This window comes from Stegodyphus dumicola, chromosome 6 (genome assembly GCF_044657685.1).
Source record: "Stegodyphus dumicola isolate Sdum_Otavi_A_Nest chromosome 6, ASM4465768v1".
NCBI lineage: Eukaryota > Metazoa > Arthropoda > Arachnida > Araneae > Eresidae > Stegodyphus > Stegodyphus dumicola.
This window is the reverse complement of record NC_140773.1, coordinates 99,756,547-99,782,940: the sequence shown is the minus strand read 5'-3', so window position 1 is coordinate 99,782,940 and position 26,394 is coordinate 99,756,547. Positions and strand designations below refer to the sequence as shown.

The following is a 26,394-nucleotide window of genomic DNA, read 5'->3' as shown; positions in this document are numbered from 1 at the left end:
AATGATGCAATTCGTCACACGAAAATTCAAAAATATGATCTTCAACTACATTACACTCCACTCTTCTTCTTTGAAACAAGGCTGATGTTGGTGGAACGCATTTTGAATTTTTCAAAAAATATTATATATTTATTTATATTTCTATATATTTAGATGTGGTTATTATAACTTGAATAATAATGTAAATTGTTTGGGATGAATTAAACGTAATCAATGTAATCATTCTGATAATTTACTTTACTAATATTTTACTCTCAATTTCATTATCCACATTGTAAATTTATGAAAATGCAATATGCTAAAAGTTTGTGATAACTATGGAATCAGTAAATTATTCATTAAATAAGCACATAATACTTTTATATAAAATACTTATAGTAAAATTGCTAATAATTGGTATTTTTTTAACTTTGTGGTATTGTTTTTATGAAAATATCAAATAAATATTTTGTAATATTAAAAACTTAAGTTTCAATATTATTTTGAAAGAAACTAAGTAACGAATTTAAAGATTTTCAGTTATTTTCAAAAAATATTAAATATTTCAAAAATATTCAAAGATACAATTATTAATCAAGTAATATTTAATAACTGAAAGATATTTCTGTTATTAAATATTACTTGATTAATAATTGTATCTTTGAATTATTGTACGAATTTTAGATTATCTTGTGAAGGTGATTCATGTAAAACATGAATAAAGTTATTCGGAATATGTATGGAAATGATGATATCAAATAGTAATTTTGAGTAGAAAATATTATTTGGGATACTGACTATACGAACAAAAGTACATTAATCACTTAAGGATTAAATTAATTGTAGAAAATATGATTGTGTAATGAATTTAATAAGTAAAGAAAGTTATTTGAAATTATGATGAATGATTGTTATGGAATGATTAATTGAATGTAAAGAATAGAGTATGTTGGAAGGAATACTGGCTAATAAAAGGGGTATAATTTACCTGTGAATAACTGTGCTTTTTATACTCTCATAAAGAGAAAGTTTGAAGCCTGCTATTTTGGGGAAAGAATGTAATATTCCAACACCCCTTAACCACTAGCGCCGTAACACATATGACATTCTCAAGTTTAGATGGAAATGCTTAAGCCTTTATGTTTCTCTAAAATTTCGTTTTAAAAGTAAAAATGTAAATATAAATCAAACAATAATTTTAGTGATTTAGACTAAAACTTCAGGAGAAATCTAAAGATTGTCTTAATTTCAGATATATAATATTCAAAATTTATATTTTGCAACTACTTCCAAACTTTTATTTAGTTTACAGTTTCATAAATTATGTTTTTATATTATATTTTCCTCCTTTTTTATTGCTCTGACGCTTTCTCTCTTTATAGATGCCGAGCGGTAAAGTCGCTGAATACTGGTAGTTCGGTCCGGAGTTCGAATCCCTTCGAACGAGCTGGCTATATGGACGTTTTCGAGATTTTTCCCATGCGTGTGCAATCTGTATAAAAGCTAGTTTCCTTTAGAAAGCCCTCCATGATGGCATCCCTTCCCTTAGGCAGATAGCCCTCGAATGTTTTCTCGTAATTAAATAACCCAAAATACCAAACTAAACGTTTTTCTCTATATATACAGGGTAATTCGCTACCAGACTGACAAACTTGCAGGTTGCGTAGGGGTTACACAGACAAATTGGAATCATATAAGAATGCAGGGGCGCAAATGCTGTAATTGCGAGCTATGGTACAAAGAAGAACAGGAAAAGACAGAGAAAAAAAACAGAGAAACAGAACAGAAACAGCAGCAAGTTAATGGGACAGAAAACATTTTATTGAAAGGTTGTACTACAACAATTGTTCGAAATTACGACCAGAAGTCGTCAGGCAGGCCTAAGAGCGGCGCTGCATTGAATTCCTTATGTTGTGGAAGATTCCTCCTGGCGGTCTTGCGATAGATGGCGCTGAACGGAAAATTGCGTGAACAGCGATCTTGCTGGAAGTCGTCATTTGCGATCCGTTCCCGAGGTAGTAGGATGAACGAGTATTCAAACGATGAACTGATCGACATGATGATCTTGCATGGGCTGCGGATTGTAGTGGGACGAAACTCAGCGGTTGTACCAGGAAGTTTACATGAACAGGCGTGCTTCACATCACAAGACCTTTGCAAGAGTGAAAAAAAGCTTACATGAGACAGGTTGTTTAACGAGAGCTACAATGAACTGACAGCAAACGACGAGGACACCTGGCGATGAGGAGGCGGTCTTACGTCTGGCCGAAGACAATCCAAGTATGAGTACCCGAGCGATAGCCCGACAAGTTGGTTTATCTCAATCCATTGTCTGGAGCAGCGGTTCTCAACCTTTTGACTAACGTGTACCATCTAAACGAAACCTTTATTACCACCAATACAAAGTACTGCTACCACCACCACTCTAGAACAAAGCTCAGATCGAAAAAATTTACGAGTGTTAAAGAAAAAGCTCAATTAGGATGACGGGGTTTTAGTTTTTGAATCTAATACTTAAAAATACTTTGCCTTTTTTGCGTACCACCTATTTTTCTCTTACGTACCACCAGTTGAGAACCCCTGGTCTGGAAGATACTCACAGCAAACCAAATATGCACATACCATCTTTATCGCACACAATAATTATAACCTGAGTATTATCCATTTCGGAAGATGTTTGCTACATGGTTTCTGCAACAGAGTGATACGGACAGTGCATTTGCGGCGTCCATATTATTCACACGTGAAGGAGCCTTAAATAAGCATAACGCCCATGTTTGGTCTTTTAAAAAACCCTCATAGTACGCAAACACGTGCAGCTTAAGAGCGTTTCTCGATTAATGTTTGCCCCAACTACCTTATTGGACTATACCTTCTGCCCAGTCCTTTGGAGGGTATGGCATAGCTGATCTTGCAAGCACACCTGCCCAAACTTCTTGACGCAGCACATGTTCCTCTGTCGTAACGCAGCTCCCTGTGATGCAAACATGACTGCGCTTCTCCACACTACACGACTGATGTCCGTCGACACCTCGACGTAAACTTTGGAAGACGGTGGATAGGTTTTGGTGGCCCGGTTCATTTTCCTGCCAGATTGTCGGACCTGTCATATATGGACTTCTTCTGGGTAACATGAAGGGTATGGTGCACGAGAAGCCCGTTCCGTCAGTTGAAGACCGCGTCGCTCGAATATTTATAGCTGCCAAGAGGATACATGACACGCCATAAATCTTCTAGAACATAAGAAATAACACGCAGCGCCGCTGTCAGGCCTGCAAGAGGATTTCTGTCGTAATTTCGAACACCTGTTGCAGTGCAACATTTCATAAAATGTTTTTCTGTCCCATTAATGTGTTGCTGTTCTTTGTCTCTGTCTGTTGCTGTTCTTTGTGTTTGTCTTTGTTTAACTTCTGAATTAAGCATATAGTGATTTAAAATATTGATGATTATCACACAGCTGACGAATTCAGATTTCAGAATATTGATTTTCTTTAATCATTTGGTAGAGCTATGTATTTGTGCTAGATATTTGTTGATTTCAAATCATTTTAAAATGTTCCTTTAAATCTATAATAATACACGTTTTAGAAATCAATAATTTTTATATCAAAATATTAATTAACTTTCCTGAGAAATAGTATAAGCAATTAGACTTGTTAACAAGGCTTGGGCTTGTTTTCGAACTTTACTTTCTTATAAAATTTAGCTAATAAAATTGCTAGAAATAACACTTACTTAATCTAATAAGTGTGTCAAATTATATTTTCCCAGTTAGTGAGTTCTTCATTGAAATAAAATTAAAACACAGAGAATGAAAAATTTTAATAATACTACGTATTAGTTAAAAAAACACTACACTTTTCCATAAACCAAACAATAAAAACAAAATGTAGTATTTCTTATCACAAAAGCATTTTTACATATAGCTAAACACACCTTATTTTACAATTTATTTTTTAAATATACAAAACTATACGTAGTAAAACATCAGAAATAAACATCAGAAATGTAAACTGTTTTCCGATTAATGAAAAGTATCCAAGTAAAATAATTATGTTAGCTAGAAGATGAGAGAAATTATTTTTCTGATAATGTTTGTTATATTTGTTTGCCTTGGACTTAGAAGCAAGAAATTTTCTCTCAAATTCTTAATATTGTAGCTCCCGTCTAATTTTTATTTAGCTTTATGTATTTATAAAATATTCAAGACACGGAGAAAACTGAAAATTTTCTTGAGAAATAGAGGGACTATCTATAATCACATTTGTAGCGTAAGATTAAAAATGTGAATTTTAAGGAATAGTTATTCCTCCGTAATGACTAGCACGAATTTGCACTTAATGCAAAATATTATGGAATCATAGTTGCTGGAATCGTTTCACGGATTCGTTTCCATTAGGTAAATTGATTGTAATATGAGTATATATTTTCTTCATTAATTTAGTTTTGCCTTTATTTGTTTCCGGAATTATACATAAGCAGTTCACTTTGTTATTTGCTGTTTCTAATTTTTGACCTAAGCGAAAGAAGGATATTAAACATAACAAAATAATCGCAGCTGATTGGGATGTAATAACTATTGCAATTTCGATATAGTTTGTAAATCATTCTTTTAGTAAACAATTAAAACATATTTAAAATAGCTTAAGATTAAATTTTATAACAATTATATCTTTAAGCACGGCAGAATGACTTTTATATATATTGGAAATTCCGGAAAATTCAAGGCATTCATTATCTAAATATGCCTTTTGGAATACAACTTTACAAATATGTATGATGTTTAAGAAAACATAGTCAAGATGAAAGCCTATTCATTTTCTTCTCATTTTGTTATTATTGGATAAGTTTTACTTTGATGTTCTTTCAATATTGCTCGAAAGTTCGTCAATCGTTTTGGAAATTTCTTGAGCTGTGGGTGTGGTAGCCTGGCTTCCTTTATTTCTCTCACCAGGTATCTTGGTTGTTGGTACACCTTCTGGAAAGTAACATTCTCTCGACATTATGAAAGCTTTCGCTGTCTCCTTAGAGCTTCTTTTTTTAGCGCCATCTGCAGGGAGTGACTTTACTTCTTTGTAAACTGTCTTACATCCTTTATCATTAAAATCAATTGATGGGATTTCGAATTTTGGAATAGAAAATTCTGTTGTCGGATGAGCAGTTGTAGAATCTTCATATGAATCTAAAATAGAACGTCTTAGAGATCGCAGATGAGGACTATGGTGGAAGGGTGGCATCGCAAATCCTCCTGATGTTGGATAAGGTTCAAAAATATATTCTTCACTCTGGGGTACATTTGATGCATAAAACTGTGAAAATGGAAGGTGCAATGACGTTGGCATCAAAGAATAACTATTTTCTGGTTGATGATATCCATTTGGAATCTGATGATACCCACCAAGAGACTCATGATAGACATTTGGAGGACCTTGGGACACCATTCTTGGGGTATCAAAGAAAGGATCCATGAATGGATGTTGTTGATTGTACAAATTTATTGCTCCTCTTTGTCGTGGTAACTGATGATGCAGCAATCTTACATTTTGGACTGGATGTCTTGGTAATGGAGTAGGTTCCATTGACTTCTCTAAAGCTTTAGTGACGGAAGGAGATGTTGCATTGGCAATTTGAGTACCTTTTGCTGTATAGAGTTTCGATTCTCTGTTAGAGTTTGTGATTAGACCATCTCCTGACCTTTGCTCTGGAATCTGTGTGACTAAAACAAATTCCTCGGTTGGCGAAGAAGGTGTGTGGGAGGCTGGAGAAGTCGTTGTCGATATTCTGTACTCCGTAACAGGTGGTTCAACTTGCTGCATTTTAGGTTTCACTCGACCAGCAGGCCTATCTACAACAACAGGAGAGGCTTTATACTTCTGTTCATTAAAATTTGGGGGTGAACCGCAACAGAATTTTTCAAATGGAATTGAAAACTTTCGATTACCATCGGCACTAAACTTCTGGTTAGCTTGCTGTATACCTTCTTCAGCTGGCGGTGAAATATTTCCAAAATCTTTCATGTCTTTCGATTGCCTTTGAGACACTGAAAAACGATTTCCAAAATTATCATTTAGGGAAGGTCTTTGATTAGCAATAGGAACAGCGCCGAATGTGTTAGGCTGTGGGCTATGCTTACTGTCAGCATATATTATAGGATTATTTACCTTGTAGGTCTGATAATCATTGGGATTCATTTCAATTTCTGGTAATTTAGTAACATAATTTATGCTGTTTTGTTTAGCTGTCTCTCCGAATGGTGTAGTAGGTACCCATATATTTGTATACTTTTTATTTTTGTTCTTCCTATTCTTTTTAGGATTTCTTTCTTGCTTATTAATTACAGTGATATGAGCATAGTTTGATGGCGTTGAAGCTGCAGTTTTTGGTACAGGAGAAGTTGGTTTTACTGTACTGGTTGTTTTTGCAGTAGTGGTCTTCCGAGTAGGCTTTTTCTTAAATTTTCGGACACGGACTACTTTACCGCGACCATCCGAAGAAAATTGCTCTGGATTTGGAGATTGCAATTTTTCAACATTTTCACCACTTTGTTTCAGTTGCTGGGAACCATTTTGAGCTTTCATTCGACGAACTAATCTAAGAGGTTTGTCGCTTACTTCAGTGGTATCGCGTGAGGGTGTTACCTGCTTAGGTTTACCTTCAGGTGGTGAGGAAGAATTAAGTAGCTTTTGTGATTCATGAGATAAAGATGAGCTTACTTCTACTTTTTCATGATCTTGTTTTTGTTGATTATAATTCTTCTGACTTTTGAATCTACGCACTATTTGTGGAGATCTTGAACTTACTTCAACAGTTTCACTTGCTTGTGCGGTTTGTCTAGAACTTTTTGATGCAACTGAAACAGGCAGTTTTAGAGACCAGTCTGTACTCCGCTTTGAAATCTTTTTAAATGAAATATCTTTATCATTTAAAAAACTGTCATACGTTCCACTTAAAAATGGATAATGTAAAGACTCTAGTACAGGCCCTTGACCTCTATCTTTAGTCAGTGGTATTGCGGATGATATGCTGAATAAACAGATGCAAGAAAACACAATGACCTGAAAAGGAAAATTTAAAATTTTAATGAATACCGAGAATATGATGACGTACAAAGTCATAAAATACGTAGTAACTGATACACACTTGTTACATCAATTTTTTTAAAATATATATTAGTGCTTTTATAAATTTAAATTATTTAAAAATTTGAATTTATGGCAGAAATGTCTGGAACAAATGGTAGGGTGTGGGAAGGCTGGAAAAGGGTATGAATTAAAAACAATAATCATTAAATAAAATTGTTGCAAGCATAATATGATTGAGAGGGTAAAAAGTATCATGGAATGGAATACAAAGAAAATGAAGCAGATTTACTAAATAAAAGTAAGCATAATGCTGGAAGATTTGAGAAGTGGTATATTTGCTGCGAAATTAATTCTTCAAGTTTAAATGTTTCAATAAAAAACGATGATATGTAGATTTAGGTATATACAAGAAGAAATGATTAGAAAAATACTGTACGTATTTTATGTAGAAATTAAAAGCAATTTTTCTAAACGTTGTTTTTTATATTTAACCTTTTGTTATTTGTTGAATAAGTCAACGTATTATATTGAGTTAAAATAACTACAAAAATACTCCTAAATTCTTTTCAAATGTGTTACATAAGGAAAACAAATAGTGATTACGCGCAATATTTTATTATTATCATTAATTTTGTCCCTTGTTTTGTAACCTCACATAAAATTTTTGTACGCCGTATATTTATGAAATCTATTTTTCCATTTTCTTTGTCCCTTATGATAATCGTGAGAGAAAACTTTAGTTAAAACTCAATGGCAATCAATTGAGTATGAGTTGAAAAATATGTTTGAAGTTAACTTTCGAATCGTTCGAAAAACTAACTCGTTTGATTTCGAATCTTCTGTTTTTTTAAGTTCTATTAGTTAATTTTATTAAGCATGAAAGCATTTGTTCAATATATTTTTGTATTCGAAGAGCTATTAATTGTGCTCATCCCTGCTAAAAATGCCCCATAGAAACCAGTAAAACTTTTTATGGGTACCCATAAGATTTTGTGGGTTTTTATTGATTTTTACTGGTTTCTGTTGGTCTCTGTGGGTTTTTCTTACTGGTTTCAAAATGACCCATAGAAACCAGTAAAACTTTCTACTGGTACCTATAGAATTTTTGATGGTCTCTACTGACTTTTACTGGTTTCTATTGATCTCTGTGGGTTTTTCTTACTGGTATCACTTGACACCCATACAACCAACATCAATGGCAGAACTTTGTACTGGTTTGTATAGGTTTATATTGACTTTTACTGGTTTTCTTACTGGTATCAATATAATAATAAATCTTCTGTTGGTTTATATGGGTTTATGCTATTTTTTTATCTGACGTTAATAGACTTCTTGTAAACAATAAAATTGACAGAATGAAAATATGATCTCTTTAAGACCATCAGAGTAATCTGGAAACGCAGGTGGTCGTTTTAGAGAGGGTTTTTACTAAATACGCTTATTTATTTGATTTAAAAATTGTTTTTCGGAAACAATAACAGTAATCATATACACCACACACAACGAGGTCTCTCTAAGGCGACCAGCCGCAAATAAAAATTCATCTTTGAAAGTGGTCGCCTTAGAGAGGTGATGCTCAATACCAACATATATACTCACGTTCTCAGAGATACGGTTATCTTTTAGAGGTGGTCGTCTTAGGGAGATTGCATCTACGGAATGAATCTCTCTAAGGCGACCAGCCACACTAGCAGAATTTTCTTTGTGAATGGTCGCCTTACAGAGGGAATATTCAATGCCAAAGTATACTTATGTTTTCAGAAATACTGGTCCCTTTCAGAGGCGGTCGTCTTAGGGAGGTGGTTTTTGCTACGAGTTGGTTCTCTGAATACACACACATAAGCACTTACATTTCTGATATTACAAATAAACACCGGTATCAACCAACATCTCTTTAACGCGAACAAGTTCATTCACAATCGCAAAACTTTTCTCTCTGTTAACGCTGACGTGAAGAAACAAATTCTCCCTCCCTCCCCCACTCTCAGAAGTTTCCCAAACAAGCAATATGGCGTCGCCCTAGTTATTGTTGTGCGATGGTGGTGTTATTTTCTTCGTGGTTGTAGTAATGCAATATGTTATTTACTATGCTTTACTGTATTACAAATTTTACTATGTTTTACTGTTTAGAAATTAATAATAAATAATAAAATATCAGCACTGACTATGAATATACCACTAAAGCCATGCACGTGTAATCGTGTCTAATGTTTGAGAGAACGTTGCTGATAACTGACTAGTTGTGAAATGGAGTTTCTGAGCGTGTAATTGATTTTCCATCTTTACTTTTATCCTGAAAAACAATGTGCTTAAAGACTGAAAAGTGATAATTTCAGACTTGATAATTTGGTTCAGTGATCATATGCAGAAATATAGTTTTTGCATTCTACTGAAATTGTATTTTGGAAAATTTATTTTTTTGATTACAGTTTAGAAATACTTTTTTAAAGCTTGTTCGTGTAAATGCTTTATCATTTGAATATTATGTACTAATAAATTTGAGCATACCTTACTTAAAAATGATCTTGCATGATTCAATTTTCAATTTTTCGACTAATGTGATGTGGCCGAGCAAAAAGAATACTTTTTACGTTTTAAAAAATGTACTAATTATATTTCGCGAGCAAAAAAGGTAAGTTTTATTAATGAAATAAACATTGAAATATTTAATGTGTTTATTACTTATTGAATGGGGTAGACAAGACATACAAGCTTAAGGAATCTTTTTTCCACTACTAAAATTATGTGAAAATTTAGATGATCATAGTAGCTTACATTGTTTTTTCTTTTTGGTCTTTTTTTCTTTACAAGTATGAGACTAGAACCACCTTTTTACATTAAATATTTTGTGCTATTTTGTTAAAACACATATAATCATTTTTATGCATACTTTAATTTTCAAAAGCTAAAGTCCTAGCTAGTAACCTTTATCGCCTTACCAAAATGTCGCCAAACTACCTGTTACCATATTCCAAAGATTAGCCATTATTATTTCTTCACTACATTATATTCTAGGATTCATCCTTTCTTCCACGCAAAACATCTATGTGTATGAGTGCCATAATAAACTGGAGGGTGTTACTATTAGTGGTAAGCGAGCCTTAAGGGGATAGCAAGTATGCTAAATTTGAACTCTATGTTAAGTTTCTAATTTGCAAGTCCCGTATTCTTTTTGCTTGCTTGTTAATAATGTTTCTTTTCCTGAAAATTTGGGTTTCTTCTAATTTGGTTTTTTAATTCGGTTTAGTGCACTGTAGGTAACTTAAAATTTAAGCAGATGCTAGAAAGTACCATCCTTTGGCAATACATTTCTCATTAGGTATCAAATTGTTAAACAAGCTGATGTGATTAAATACAATTGTTTAATTTCCCAATTAAAGGACTGAAATACAAATATATGCAGTGAGATACTATATGTATATATTTATGATGAAATCAATAATATATATACAGTCAAAGTAATGATTCGCAACCATCAAATGAAATGATATATATATATATGTGTGTGTGTGTGTGTGTGTGTAATAGATTCTGTAGTCGAATACAAGCAGCTGAATCCGTAATGAACAGCAAGAATTTTGACGGCTTAGAGATATTGAAACTCCAATCCACAATGAATAAGAAATTTGGCAGTTGAGGTAGATTTAATTCAACTTTAATTTCAGCAAATATGTTGCAACCACAAACAAGTTGGCACATTATTTATGCCTATTCCAAAAATTAACATTTTTGATAAATGTGTAGTAAGAAACAAGGAGCAGACAGACTGCAATCCAGCTAGGCCAAAGCGTAAAAAGCAAATACGTTATGTTAAGGGTGAAATCTTAATTCAGACCGAGTTAATTTTGGTTCTCCATGCACTTTTACTCGTATTTGATAGTTAATACTGCTATAAAATTACTATTGGCTGTTTGAGTTTTAGTTTCTTTTACAACATCAAATTATGTAAGAGTCATATAACATGAATTAATCTCGAAGTGATGCAGTGCAGAAAGATTACTGTTTTTAGAATAGAGAAGGAAAATTAATTTTATGCTGCTAATTTAATCTTTTCCTTATTCCTTATTTTTCTTACATATATGTACATATATCATTAGATGGTTGTGAATCATGACTTTGGTTATTATCTTTCTCTTCATTTTATTTTCAAAATTATATAAAGGTAGTTTAAAATTTTGTAAAGAGAATTTATACAAATATTTTGTAACATGTTTATAGATATTGACGTGCATTAAGGACAGGGGCTCGTAGGCTTCTAGATATTTAAAATTTTTTATTTGCATTGAATTTTATTTAAAATTACTTTACATGCTTTCCAGCCATTTAGTTCTGTACATTTCAGTGCTAATTATGTACTTCTGCTGGTTTATGTTTTTATGAAAATTTGATTTACAGTTCTATTTTTGTGTATTGTTTTTTATAGGGATTCTGTATATGAATACCCGTGGAAATTTGGCCAATGGATATGCATGCAAAGTTCTGATTTTTGGCTATGGATTTTTACTGGGATTTTGTTTATAGTGCCTACAGTTCTACAGACATTTGGCCTACTCGCATCCGTACAATTGTACAGGTTTCTGTTTACAGGTATTTGGCCTACAGGTACCCGTACAGCCATGCAGGTTTCTTTCTATGGGTTTTTACGGATATTTGGCCTACGGGTACCCGTACAACTGTACGGGTTTCTTTTTATGGGTTTTTACGGGGATTTGGCCTACGGGTACCCGTACAGTTGTACGGATTTCTGTCTATGGGTTTTTACGGGGATTTGGCCTACGGGTACCAGCAGAGCTGTACGGGTACCCGTAGGCCAATTCCCCGTAAAAAAATTTTATGGGTTTCTACGGGGCATTTTTAGCAGGGATGTGAAGAAATCTTATTTTATGATTCAAGATTACCATTGTCACTGAGAACTATTTGAGAAGAGTTGGTACTTTTAGTATTAGTAAACTAAATAAGCGCCGCTCAACCGGTTTAGTGGTTTGCCTCGCTGACTGCCGTGCCGAAAGGCCCGGGTTCGAATTCCGGAGAAGGAATATGTGTTTGTAAATGTATAGTGTCGCGGTGTGGCATGGCGGCACTCCAATATGCGGCGAGCCGAAAGTCCTCTCGTGCGGTTCGGTGAAAGGGGAGAGGGATGAGAGAACCTCGGACCCGCCCCCGGGGCGTTCTCCATCAAAATCGAGGGCGGAACTAAGCAAAATCGCATTGCTACCTGAAAAGTGCTTAAGGCTTTTTGTTGCCAACGGCAGGCGTAATCTAGCACTCCTTGCCACGAGGAATTTCGTGGGCTTGGGCTGAATACGTCAGACAAATGAAAATAAGAAGAAACAGCAAAAACAACAAACAATAAGCTTCAAGTATTTATCATTGATTAAGAAATTCTGAATTACTTAGTATAATTTTACAAGCAAATTTTTTTTTTTAATGTTTTGTTTATTTTGATACACTTTTGTTAAGGTTTGCTATCTTCTTATCTTTTATTCTGAAACCTTAAATGGATTGAGTCTTTCACTACGAGGAAACATCGAAATAAAATAACAGTCATACTTTTCGAGAATGTTTTCATTGAAGTTCTTGTAGTATTCAGCGAGGAATATTATGCGAGAGAAAAGTATTTATCAGGTAAAAAGTAAGTACAAATTTATTGTACAACATTATTCAGGCAGATCGGTCAATTAAATAAAGATCAAATATAAAGTTGAGACTGTTTTATAAATTTTATATCATTTTATCATAGTTGTTTAAACTTTCTATATTATCATGTAAATAAAAAGAAAAGTGTGCTTAATAATACTAGAAAATTATCACACGTAATATTCTTAATTTTGAATTTAGAGTTTATGTTTAGCACATACGAATTTTATTGTGAGTTGCGTCTCAAAATCGTTGAACGACATTAAAAAATTGATTTAGCTCAACATAGAAAGCCATAAATTATGTCAATTTTTTCATTTTCAACATATTGAAAGTAATATGATTTATTTAATAAGTTTCTTTTCTAAATATTTCGTTTTCAAATTAGAAACACTTAATCTGGTTTCAAATGACGTTGTTTATAGCAAGTAAGTCAAAGGTGAAGTATTGTCTAAGGAAAAAGAAAATTTAAATGGTCAAAACTAATTTATAACAAAATTAGTCAATTATTTTTAAAGCAAAATATCGTTTTCATCATTTGCAAGGGTATAAAATGTTCCATAGCTTGCACACACACACACACCAAAAACAGATTCTCTAGTAATCAATAATCTTTTAAATGGGATACAATTTTGAATAAAATTATTAGTAATTCTACAAGCTAATTATATTGTTGTTATTATTTTTTTATTAAATGCTAATGAAAGATGACATTACTTATATTTTAGAAGTAAAAATGCAATTAGTTTTTGTTATAAGTCCAAACGCAAAATTAATTTTTTTTCCCAAAATTCAGAAGAAATTTCAATATTTAAAATTTAGTAACATTGTAGTGTCATCAGGTTATATCGATGAAGGATGGTGAAAAATGTGCTGGTATTCGAACTGCGGATTTCCAGAATGCGCATTGAGTGTGCTTCCAGTTACACTACAAAGGTATGCCGAGGGAGAAAATACTTTATATACCTCCTTCTTTTAAAGGGCGAGTTGAAGGGGCCAAATCCTGATGGTAACGAATTATCGCCCAACACGTTTTCAGTTCAGGCACCACGGCCGAGTCATGTAGAAAACCAGGAAATTGAAAAGAAATCCGTATTTGAAATCCCCGGGATTCGAACTGCGGACCTTCCGAGCACGCGTCGAGTGTGCTTCTAGTTACTCCACGAAGGCATAAGGAAACGTAGGAGAAAATATAAGGTTTTCGTTGAAGTTTTCCTTGAATAGCTTATTTTCTTATTATCTTCAATATATGGATAGCTGATACATTAGCAAACGAGCATTTTTGCCATCAAAACTAATACATTCCTATCTGCTACGGAATAAATCCATCCAAATTTCGAATGGACTAGTGAATTGGCATTTATGAACATAAATTCAAATTACAAAACAAAAATACTATATATAGCTAATACGGAAGTCTTACTCAGTTTTAAATACTTAAAATGTACAGGATATTTACATTATACATTACTTGTAAGTAATCATATGATTTGTTTTATCTGTAAAACAAACCACATGCTGTAAATATTTTTATGCAATATTTAAATTTATTATTTTGAAGAGTTTCAATATATAAGTAAACAGAAATATAATTTTTCAGAATATATTTCTGTTTACTTAAAAAACAGAAATATAATTTTTCGGAATCCTACAGTAACATATTCACTTCTACAAAAAGAAACAAAACTTTAAATGAATTCCAAATAATTATCTAATGTAAAATTAGAGCATTTATTATAAATATTATATATTGCATCACTTACTTGTAATTAATTTGAATCACGTTACGTTACACCAGAAATTATCCTTTTCTACTTTATAGAAACGTATTTTTTTAATTTAAAAAGTTGTTTATTTGTGGGTGCCTCAGAAATCAACCAGATGATCTAAATTTCAACTGTTAATAGACATCTTATTTTGCTTCTTGCAAACATGAAGAAATACCTACAACGAAAGCAACTCGCCTAGCGAAATAACGATAGAGACCTCCCTTCAGTTTTGCTATTTTAAACTTCTAAAAAAGAAATTGAAAATTTTAAAATTAAGATAAAATTCGGACGTTAATATGTTTGGAGTTTCGTATGGATGTGACCATACACAGAGATATATAAATGTATATGTATATGCGTATGTACGTATACAGACTGCTTGAGCTGCGAAAATGGAGTGACAGTGGAGGTAGAAGAGAATTCTCGTTTTCACGTGCGCTTCGGTTTTTCTTGATCGCAAATTGTCTTCTCTCTTTTTTCGCTTCTTTTAGGATGACGGAATTTCTTCTCGAAAGTAAACTTTAACCTCTTTTCTTCGAAATAAATTCCTGTCATTTAGTTTTTGAAAGCAAAGGAAAAGAACGTAAATAAAATATCGAAAAGTACCGGGCAAAATGGAATTGAATCGTTTCTTTTCTCAGCAAAAACTTTCAGCCGAGCTCATTTTAAGATCCTTGAATAAATTCGTCTGTTTTCAGTTTTCTGCTAGGAGAAAGTTAAAAATGCTGTGTTAAAACAGATTTTTATTACTTGACTTCAACTTAAACACCTGAAAAGTGGAAATCCACACTTAAAAGTAAAAAGGACGGAATTTATCATTGCCGAGCTTCATTGCGGTAAGTTGGGTACGGCATAAAAGTTCAAGTCTCCAGTAGAAAAATTAAAATTGCGTAATATAAGAGAAATACAAGCATAAAAGGGGAAACTGCGTTACATGAGAATACAATTACCACCATATGTACTGAATAATGGACTTTGGAACAATTTTAATGCATTTTAATGCACCATCTTTTGAGGAGAATATCATCTGCATTCAAAATGCCGGATTTATCAGCTATGTTTGAACTCGAGAGCTTACGTTTGCTAATTCATTGTTAAAGCCGTCAAACCAAAACAGCCCAGTTGTCCAACAGTTTGCTGGAAGATTATTTTCTCTTTCGGCTGATGGCTGCACTACGCTTATCGGAGTATAGGACACTACATGCTAGGGTTTATCTGAGCTAATGGAGTTACCTGAAAGATCCGACCCTGCTCTACGGAATCGAAAAAACAATTTTCTGTACTTTGAAAAATCTGAATCTTAACATGAAATCACACTGGTGTTTATCTTAGCAAACGGATGCAGTTTCATGTGTCGATTAGATTAGCTATACTTGAAGTTCAAATTTTTCAACTGAAGAAAAAGTCTTAATTTCAAAGCTTTGAAGCCATGTCGGTTGTGCCAGATTTGTGTTGATTAGCTCAGCTATACCTGAAGGTTAAATTTTTCAACTGAAGAAAAAGTGGTATTTTCAACGCCTTGGACCTATGTCGGTAGTGCCAGATGTTTGCATTAGTTCTGGTAAACCCTAACCTGAACGTCTCTTAAAGGGCCATTTGCACTAAGATTTATCTGAGTTAATGGAGTCTGTTCCATGTGTCGACTAGCTCCGTTGTATCTGAAGTTAAAAAATTTCAATTGAAGAAGATAGTTTTTTTTTGTTTGATTCAGTATAGCTGTGTCAGATTAAGACAGCTGTGCTACTCATGAAGCATTGAGGTGCGAAACCCTTATGCTGAGGTATGTATGCGAGCTAAAATCCAGTGACTTAGAGGGAAGTGTGAAATACCCATCGAGATAAAGACAGAGAACAGGGATCAGAACAACGAAGTAACAAATTTTATCATGTCAGTAATCACTAATTTGTAGCAACATACCATAACTGTTGAACGTAAGTTTTAAGGTGTAGTCATTTTAAGCGAATATCACTTGACATTTGAAAGGCAAATAATAGTTCATGGGTAACTGAATAATGCGAGAGAATATTCAAGGGAGACGTCTTGGGGAGTTTCTAAGGAGAACTAACTCCTTTTTATGATAACCCTGTGGAAGCATACAAAAAATATATTAACCATTCCTCTCCTGGGTTTGAACCTAAATCAAACTACTAGTAATCAAACTACCAGATCTTTTAACAACTCCGGCTAATTTATAGGTTTTGGAAAAAAAGAATCTGTTGATTAGTTGAACCCTAGACTGTGATTTATTAATTGGGTAAGTTATCAGACCATAAATGCAACCCAGCGACTCCAGGGCAAGTAGAAATAAGGTTTCTATGTCCATTGCGTTCTAAAGAACTGTATTTTAAAACCTCATATATGCGAGAAACGTTTTGGAAGAAATTTAAGAACACATACCTTAAATCATTGTTGTAAATATTTTTTAAAGACCTCTTCCTTGAGATTCCCGCGAAGACTTTATTACAGGAAAAAAAATCTTTATCATTAGTTCCCTTATTTTCCTTATAGCTTGAAGAATGGATAATGGAAATACAAGACTTCTTACAAGCTCTTCTTTAATTCACCAAAAGCATTCCATTCCCTGAAATTTCTTTTTCATTTTATCTTCAAAAACGAAACATATTTTTTCGTACTCTGTCATGTTACTCAGAAAAGTGAAAGATCTTCAGCCGTATAGCAGTTTAACTAAATACGATTAAGCAGTAGTAACAGGGATTTGAGACTAAAGGAAAAAAATCTGATGAGGATGCTACATGACTTCCTTGCCTTTTAAATTATACAGTTTTTTGGATGGACATGATTTTAAACTTGTTTCCTCTAGTAATCCTAACTTAATTAACCGATCTCTCAGGGCAAGTTGAAAATAACATTAAAAATTGCATACTTTGAAATTAAGTATTTCATTCAATTTATGTCACACGTTGAGTCAAATTTCTTTTATTTTTATTTTTTCATAACTGGTATAAAAATTTCCCAAATGTTAGTATAGGAACAGAGAGACTGCATTAAGAGTTAGATTCTTTTATTTGTCCTAAATATTTATATATTTTTTAAATTTGACATTGCCAAAACAGGAACAGTTACATCGTTTAAAACACTTGTGTAAAAGGAAATATATGTCTAGGACAAAAATTGCAAAACTAAAGACCGGGTAAAGACTTTTAACCCGGGGAGTGCATATATACATATTTGGGTAATGACAACTGCAATAAAAAAGGGTAGTGCACAACTAGATCTTATAGCAGTCGCATAAAGGAAATTTCAGCGTTCTACGGCTAATTATTTTTGAGATATACAAGTACGTACTTACAGACCTCAAGGAAAAAATCATTTAAACCCATTTTACAGCATTTTTAGGAAAAATGAGCCTTTTATTCTGCATGTACGTAAGTCAAAATGGGTTGCATGTGTGTTTTCCCCCATTTGTAACATGTATACGAGTCAGTTTCCCTTAGAAAGTCCCCCACGAAGGCGTTTCTCTGCTTGGGCAGATAGCCTTCACATGTTTTGCCCTAATTAAATGAATGAAACTATAATAATTTAATTTAATTCAATAAAATTAGCTGGTGTTGTTTAGAGTTACGTAAAATCAATATTTCTTGGGTCTATTATTCCTTAGAATTATACTTTTCACAGCTGTTATTTCATGGATTATTTCCTATGATTTCATAAAGTGATTACAGTTGCCAGTACTATATATGATTGCAGAAAGAAGAAAGAAAATACCTTATATACTCCTCCTTTTTAAAGGGCGACTGAGGAGTAGGGGACCCAATCCCTAAATCCTGGGTGACGAATTACCGTCACCATCTTTTTAGTTCGGGCGCCTCTTGTAAAATCATTAGGTTATTTTGAAATAGTATATGTGAAATGCCCTTATAGCAGTCCCTCGCCGTGACATGTGTAATGCTCTCGCCGTGACTCGAACCCTAGACCTCTCCAACACGCTTTGAGTGTGCTTTCAGTTACACCACGAAGGCATTCGGAAAGAAGGGAGAAAGTATCTTACAATTTTATTTTAATTTTCCCCAACTCTGAATTTGTATGCTAGTACTACACATATCATGAGCATTAAGATATCCGAAGCCGTTCAAGGGTATTATTTTGCTTCACACATATATATATATGTATATACATATTTCTTGCATTAAACTTTCCCTATAGAAATAAAAGTTTCAGTTACCCAATTTCTAGTTATACGCCATTTTATCAACACTTTTCTTAATTTATATGTTTGTTTCAAGTTTCTTTGTTGCAAACTTTAATGATAGTTCTTTATTGTATTCATTTGAGATACGTTCAAGGAAAAATCCTCAGAAAATAACTTTAAGCCCTCATTCGAACACAAAAACCAACACATAAAACAACTAGAGTTGAATTGAAAGTTTTTAAAATAATGAGAAAAATCTAAGAATATTTTGAAAAATAAATTAAATTTTCTGTAATTTCTATTACTGATATGTTATTTGTACTTTAAATGAGTTAATTATTCATTTCACTATCAGTTTACATAAATTATATAAATCTGAGATTTTTATCTTAGTACAAATTGATTGTAGAACAAAGATAAAATTGTAATTCACAAAATACAAGCGGCACCGAATTTCTATTGATGTTGTTGTTTTTGTGACTTTCTCACTTACATGACTGTAGCATCAGAACAAGCCCACGAAATTCATTGTGGCAATGAGTGCGCCTGTCATTGGCAAGAGTCCATACAAGTCATTGGCAAGCACCATACAAGTGAAAGCACGACTTTGCTGAGTTCCGCCCACAATTTTGACGAAGAGTACCCCGGAAGGACAGGTCTGAGGGTCTCCCACCGCTTTTCCCCTCCCACCAACCTCTCGTGAGAACTTTAGGCTCACCGCATATTTAGAGTGACTCCATGCCGCACAGAGTATACATTTACAAACATCCGTGCCTTCTCCGGGATTCGAACCCAAGATCTTCGATACGGCAGTCAACGTCGCTAACCACTATTCCGGTTGGGCGGCACTGAATTTCTTTACAGTAAGAAATGCTCATTATTTTTAGTGATATCCTGCTGGATACGTATTTAGACTAGTTAAAATTCATTTATGGGGAGCTGAACATCATTTTGAATTAACGAGAGTAACGTCTTTATGACGAAAAAAGTCTGGCATTTCCGTCTGCTCAGGACACTTGTCGTAACAATGGACTAAGTTCCCGCTGTGTTAACGAAATATTAAATTAACAAATTTTAGCAAGTTCAAGTATTATGTTTGTGAGGAACAACTGCTTATTGCATTAAACTATCAATCTACGTTGTGAGCAACTAACAGCACGATGGATATTTACTTTCAACGATAAAAGTATGGTGAAATTAAAAGCTTTATGAAATTTTCAATGTATTCCAAGTACTTTAGATAACAGATCAAGAATGCGTATTTTAATTCTACCGTCACTTAGAGTTTTAAGATATTTACAAATAGCGTACAAGAATGAGGTTCGCATGCCGTAACATTCATTGTACCTGAACTAATCAGATGAAGAAATAGCCACGCTCAATTAATATTGTTGTCATGGATGGAGATATTTTAAAAATCAATTATTGGTAAATATTAATTTTCTCTTTCAAGAACCGCATAAGTGCCCCTAATTTAAAATATGAGAAACTAAAGAATATTTTACATAAAATTTTATGTCAAATGAATGGTTTTCTTTGTGTAAAAATGGCAACCTGAAAACATTAGATTAGTATATTATCTAATCAATCATGATTAAAGTATTATGATTGAAATTTAATAGTAAAGGATACAGTTTTAAAAAGGACGGAATACAATTTTAAAAACAAGTATTAAAGCTGCTCCAGATTTAATGTCACAAAACCTTAGTTTTTAAAAATTAGAAGAAAAAGAATTACAGACCTACAAAAATTTAACTTTACAAGTTCAAGTATTTGCTTCTCTTCTGAGATAAAAATAAAACTTATTTTTTTCAAATATTAAATTTAAATCTCATAATACAGTATATGAGATTTTTATATTATACACAGAAGAGTTAGTATTAAAATTTTAAAATATATGTAAAAATTACGTAGAAAGAGTTAGCACTAGTATATATATGTAAACATTTAAAATAAAATAAACCGTAGTATAAATATTTCATTATTTTGCTTCTCTTTTCAAATAGGAATACAATCTACTGTTTTCAACAGATAAAATTAAATCTTTATTGCTAAATAACATTAAAGTTCAACTCGAAATAATTTCAGATTTAAAAGCTTCTTCATTTGTTTCTATATTTCTTTTATGATTTTTAAATCATGTAAATGAAAGTATCAAATATTGGTAAAAGGTTTAACCCACTTTTCGAACAAAATTAAAAACAAATTTGTGAAAAGACTTGTAATTTATACGTTACTGTAAATTTTTTCTCAGAATTATTAGGTTTTATTTTTAATGCAAGGGTCAGTGCCTTTAAGAGATTAACTGAAATTAATAATTTAGCAGTTGATGTATTAAGACACAATAACTCGCCGAACAAATACTAATTCAGAAGTCAAACAACAAAAATCAGCCTTATATTTTCAAAATTTTCACAGGACTAGTTTCGATGGTTTTACAGAACCACCATCCTCAGCTGCAAAACCGCAAAAAGTTAACATTTAACTTTACAAGTTCATCAAGTGTGAAAATTTTGAAAATATAACGCTGATTTTTGTTGTTTGACTTCTGAATTAGTTGATGTACTATAGGATATTAGAAATCTACTTTACTAATGATAATAATATAAAAAGTAATAGCTGTAATAAACAGTTAGTAAGATGCCTGGATAAAGTGATATAAATAATGAATTTAATTTTGTATTCAACAATTCACTTTCATCACATAGAAGATTTAAACTAAGGACCTTTCAATCCAATGGCGGGCACTTGCCTATTCAGCACTTACCAATTCTAGGCCCAGAAGCGGTGGCCACTTTATTGTTGGATGCACCTAATATGCGGCCACCGTTGCCTCCAATGAGGGGGCGGACAGTTACAACCATGCTTTGTCTGGGATTCGAACCCGAGCCCTCATTACTGCAGTAGGCTCCTCTAAACACTATGCTGCCTAGGCGGACAAAGGAAGACCTTATTCATCGGATATTACAGCACATTTAAACAAAAGAATTTGCTCATCGGATGTCGTCTTATTCATTTGATATTATCGAAGATTTAAACAAAAGTCGAAGATTAAACAAAAAATTCATCGGATCTTTCTTTTTATTAAAAACACAAACAATTCCTCATATGCCGCAAAGCCGATGTTTACAGAAGTGAGTATGAAGCACAATACGGAAAAAAATAGCAAGGAAAAATTTTAAAAAACATGAAGGATTATAATAATTTACAATGAATTTACAAAAATAGCTAAAGACATTTCTCCCGGAAATAAGCTAATGAAAATCTGAAGGCCAGCTAATATTACTATTTTTAAGTGTTGGTTTTAAGATCTTTCTTTCACTGTCGAATTCGGAACATAGGAGAAGCACATGTTCAACACTTTTCTCGCCACCGATGCTGTAACCATAAAATGTCTCTGGACTCAAATCTGCTCAGAAATCTTTTGAAGTTTCAAGAAATCGGCCCATATTATAACTTGCAAAAAAATGACGACATGACAGACAGTCTCATTATGATGAATGGGAAAAAATCTCTAAACACCCTTTATTTGAACAAATATATTCCTGATTACACGACTTCTCATAAAAGGATTTATGAGACATGATCTTCTCATAAAAGGATTTCGTGCTTGGTGGCAGTCTTCGCAAGAAAATTAGCTCGTTCGTTCTTAACAACGCCCGTTATGTCCACGAACAAATGCAAAAACAACCGAAAAATATTCTCTTAAGGTTTTTAATTTGTTTTTGAATCTAGATGATTGTGGTGTTAGATGAAGAAATAAATTTTACGGCCTTTTAGGATGAAACGGAACCGGTATAAACGAGATAGTCTGAAGTAGCACTATTTTTTTCTGTGATCCATTTGATGGCGAAATTTAAGCACAAAAATTGCTTATTCGTCATTGGATATTATCGAAATTTTTTACCAGATACGTTATTTGTCGGATATTAACAGATTTGATGAAACTTCCTTTTATATTTATAATTTTTTATTGGCAATAACATATATTTAAACCTGACACGATTATGCAAACATGAAAATAATAACACCTCTTCAAAATATTAAAATTCTCGATTTTCTGTTGCATTAATCGAAATAGGTATTTCATACTAATTAAATAAATTGTAAAAATTAGGACTTTAAAATAAGCACTATTTTTTATTTTTGAGTTTTTAAATTACTTGTTTCGGAAAGGAAATCATTTTAACAGCCGACGTCAATTGTGTATGTGCAACTCCCCTGTTTAATAGATTTATTGGCGTGAAACGTTTTCTTTATTCCAAATGCTCAAAGCGACGTGCTGTGCTATCAGTTGGTCTTCATACGAACAATTAGAATTGTAAAAAGTATTAGACTCCATTTAAGTCAAATGGCTCTGAAAGATTCGTTTGTGGTTCAAACCCCATTGGAGCAGAAATGCGCAAAGAAACTACTTTGACGCATGTATAGATTTAAAATAATTCAAAGTTTCAAAACTTGCTTGACCTTTTACCTTCCTCTTCAGAAATACTGATGTTAGTAGCTAGCGTAAACCTAGTGTAAACATTTAGCATTAAAATTTGATTAAAGCACGGAACAATTTATCTTTACAAAAAGCGTACATAATTTTAAGTTAACTAAGCTTAAGGTGAAAGTTGATAACAAATTATAATTATTATCGGTTTCCTAATTCTAAAGAGTTAATGAAGAGGTTAACTTCTCAGAATTCGCTTCCGTACATGTTAGTAAATTTACTATAAGAATTATTTTGGTACAATTAGTATTATTTATTCCAACAAGCTATATTTTTAATTTGAATTAACCGATAGTTATATTTCTAAGCTTACGTTTCCCTATAACTCGGAGAACAAGTTTCTTATTTTTTCAGTTAACCATACTTGCTATCGTGATGTAGGCGTGTGCAATAATTTTATAAGTATTTTGAAATAAACAGTTTTATGTTTCTTGTATATGATAGCGAGCATTGTAGTATGTTGAATAAAATAAGCACTATTTTTTATTATTAAGTTATTTTGAACTTTTGTATATGTGTAGTATATTTTGGGTCTGGCATAAAAATGACATAATGAGCGTATGAACCATATATTCTTAATATGCACTCGTTGATGTAACGATAAAAGAAATAACTAGGATCTATAACAAAAGGGCATGGTTTCAAAACAGAAAATAATTCATGATTGATAATTATCTTACAGATTTCAGGATTTTGATCAATTGCTTCCGAAGGAAGAGTACGTTATAATTCACTCTACTAATCTAACAAATACAATGACAAACGCAATAGCTGTAGTAAATCCTTATTTATGGATAACTATTAGTGGAGCAATTAATTGTCATATTCATCTTGGCCTAGTCTCTGTATTTTATCGACGTGAGATTAGAAGAAAGTGTTTACTTTGTTTTGCTTGATAAATTTTGTTGATTGCTCGAGTATATGCTCACGTAAAGCAAAGATCTCAGACTGGTGACTCGCAGACTGCACGCTGCTCCCGAAGCAATTTCATGTTTCCCGTGAATATATTTCCAGTAAATTTAATAGCAATAAATGGCATCATTTATTATAGCAAAATTTGAAGAAAGGTCTAAGATTTAATCGATTTTCATTATTTTCACCCACGTTAAAAAGGAGCAAGAGTAACGCTTAAAAATATTCAAATTGAGCTAGTTAATTTACACTGTGTTATAAATCTTATTCAAAGCTATGTAGGTACAGATCTGATTGATCTTTTTTTATACTTATCTAAAGATAAAAGGTCTCAGTTACAAGTTTTTGAAATAATCGCTTTTTTGGGATCCATTTATATTTGGACAGTTTTTTTTCTGTAACAGAAATTTAATAAGTTAAAAATAAAAGAGACTGAACGATAAGTAGCCATTTTCTGATGCAGATAATTTTTACTAGATTTTGTTTAGAGCGTGTGTATGGCAAAGTCTCGAGGGCTATCTGCCTAAGGGTAGGGATGCCTTCGTGGAGGACTTTCTAAGGGAAACTGGCTCGTATACACGTTACACATGGGAAAACCACGAAAACGCCCATGCAGCCAGCCCGTTCGCGGGATTCAAACCTCGGACCCAACTACCAGTGTTCAGCGACTTTACCGCTCCGCTGCTGATGAGCTAGCAGATTTTGCTTAGGAAATTCCCTGAAATATTGTAACTGGGAACTATAGTAAGAAATAAAGAAGTTTATAATTATTTACATGTACTACATATGTGTATTTTTTATGCATGCTTCAAAGAAAAGTTTAACAAATAAAAGAAAGACAATAGGTTGCCATTATTTATTCTCAATATTTGTTCCCCTTGTAAAAGTATTCGTAATTCGTTTATTTTAAGATTAAGTAATTCAATTAAATTATTTAGAGTTTAAGTAAGCAAATAAGAATGATTTGAAATAAATGTTATTTTGAAAATTTTAAATTTAGCTGTCAGGTAAGTTGGAATTACAGTGTATATCCAACATCAATTCTTCGTAGATCTTAATATGTAGATTTCAGTCAGAAAACAAATATAAACTGAAATTGTTTTAATTTTTTTCATTATTGTTATTATTTATATGCACATTTTGATAAATATTCAGTAAATAAAGTTTAAAATTTAGTTAAAAATAGTTTTGTTAAAAAAATTTCTTAAAAAAATTAATATCGGTTCAGATCAGCCATTCGGCCCGCATGTAATTTGAGGTTTGAGACCCACCAACATAAAATTTTTGCTTATTGCTTTATATGTACGTGCTATACCGTATACTTGATGTTAAAAAATACAGTTATGAGATGAATTCTTCTTACAAACGTTATCAGAATATGATACGAAATTTTATGAAAGCATTTTATGCAGAAGTGGTAAGGTGATTTTGTGTTAATCCCTCCAGCGGTAGTTTAGGAAACAAAAAGAGTAAGTCAGAAAATTGAAAGCTTATGAATTTAATATGGAATGTTATCTCCCCTGACTTGCACACCCTTATCACAACATGTTTTTCTGCTTTGCTCCAGTAATGCGGTCTTCAAAGCATTTATGTATCTAGGAGGAGGCTGTCTCTGCGCAACTTCTTTTCCAACGTAGTCCCTTAAGTTCTCTATCATCCTGAGATTAGGAGTTTTTTCTAGCTATGATATTCGCTCATTGTCTTCTTTAAAATAATTCGCCAACGAAATTTGCTAGATTTGGTCGAGCAAAAAAAAAAAAAAAAAAAAAAAAAAAAAAAATCAGATCATTCATAAATAAAAGGTCAGATCCATATGTGTCTCTAAAAAGTCTTACGTAAGAATCTTAATTCCTCATCCCGGTATATCTGGCCAACCAAAGATCCGCTTTCGGAAACATGTAGAGGCGTAAGTCCATCGAACATTACTCCTCCCCATACCATCACAACTGCATTACCGTAAAGATCACGTTCCATAGTATTCAAAGGAAACTTTTCCGTTCCTGACTTCCCCGAGGTTTAATGTCCACGTTTTAAATGAGATGTTGATCGGATCGAATCATCATTAAAGAAAACATGGGACCATTGGTGGTGTTCACTAAAGTTTTTGATGTTATTTGCACCAATTAAAATGATCCCTCCTTTTGTGAAGATAATGAAACACATAACCTTGGTGTTCTGTTATAAGCTCCTTTTTCATTAAACATGCTGTATACAGTTTGTCATAATGCAACAGTTCTAACGGAGGCTACAAGTTCTGAACTCAACTGCCGAGCAGGAGACTTCCTACTATGATAGGCAGTTATTACCGGATATAGATCTTGGACAGCAGGTTTTTATTATTTTCCGGCACTGTCCAAGTGTTTTTAAAAC

General features: G+C 32.9%; 1 protein-coding gene across 1 annotated transcript in view; it reads right to left on the bottom strand.

Moving 5' to 3' along the window:
• Positions 1-3,784: 3,784 nt before the first annotated feature.
• LOC118182058 (uncharacterized) overlaps positions 3,785-26,394 on the bottom strand; it is a 50,719-nt gene continuing 28,109 nt past the window's right edge. The window contains exon 2 of the mRNA XM_035351336.2: positions 3,785-7,034. Coding sequence (XP_035207227.1) covers positions 4,830-7,034 — 2,205 coding nt within the window. The 3' untranslated portion in view covers positions 3,785-4,829. The remainder of the gene's footprint in view (positions 7,035-26,394) is intronic.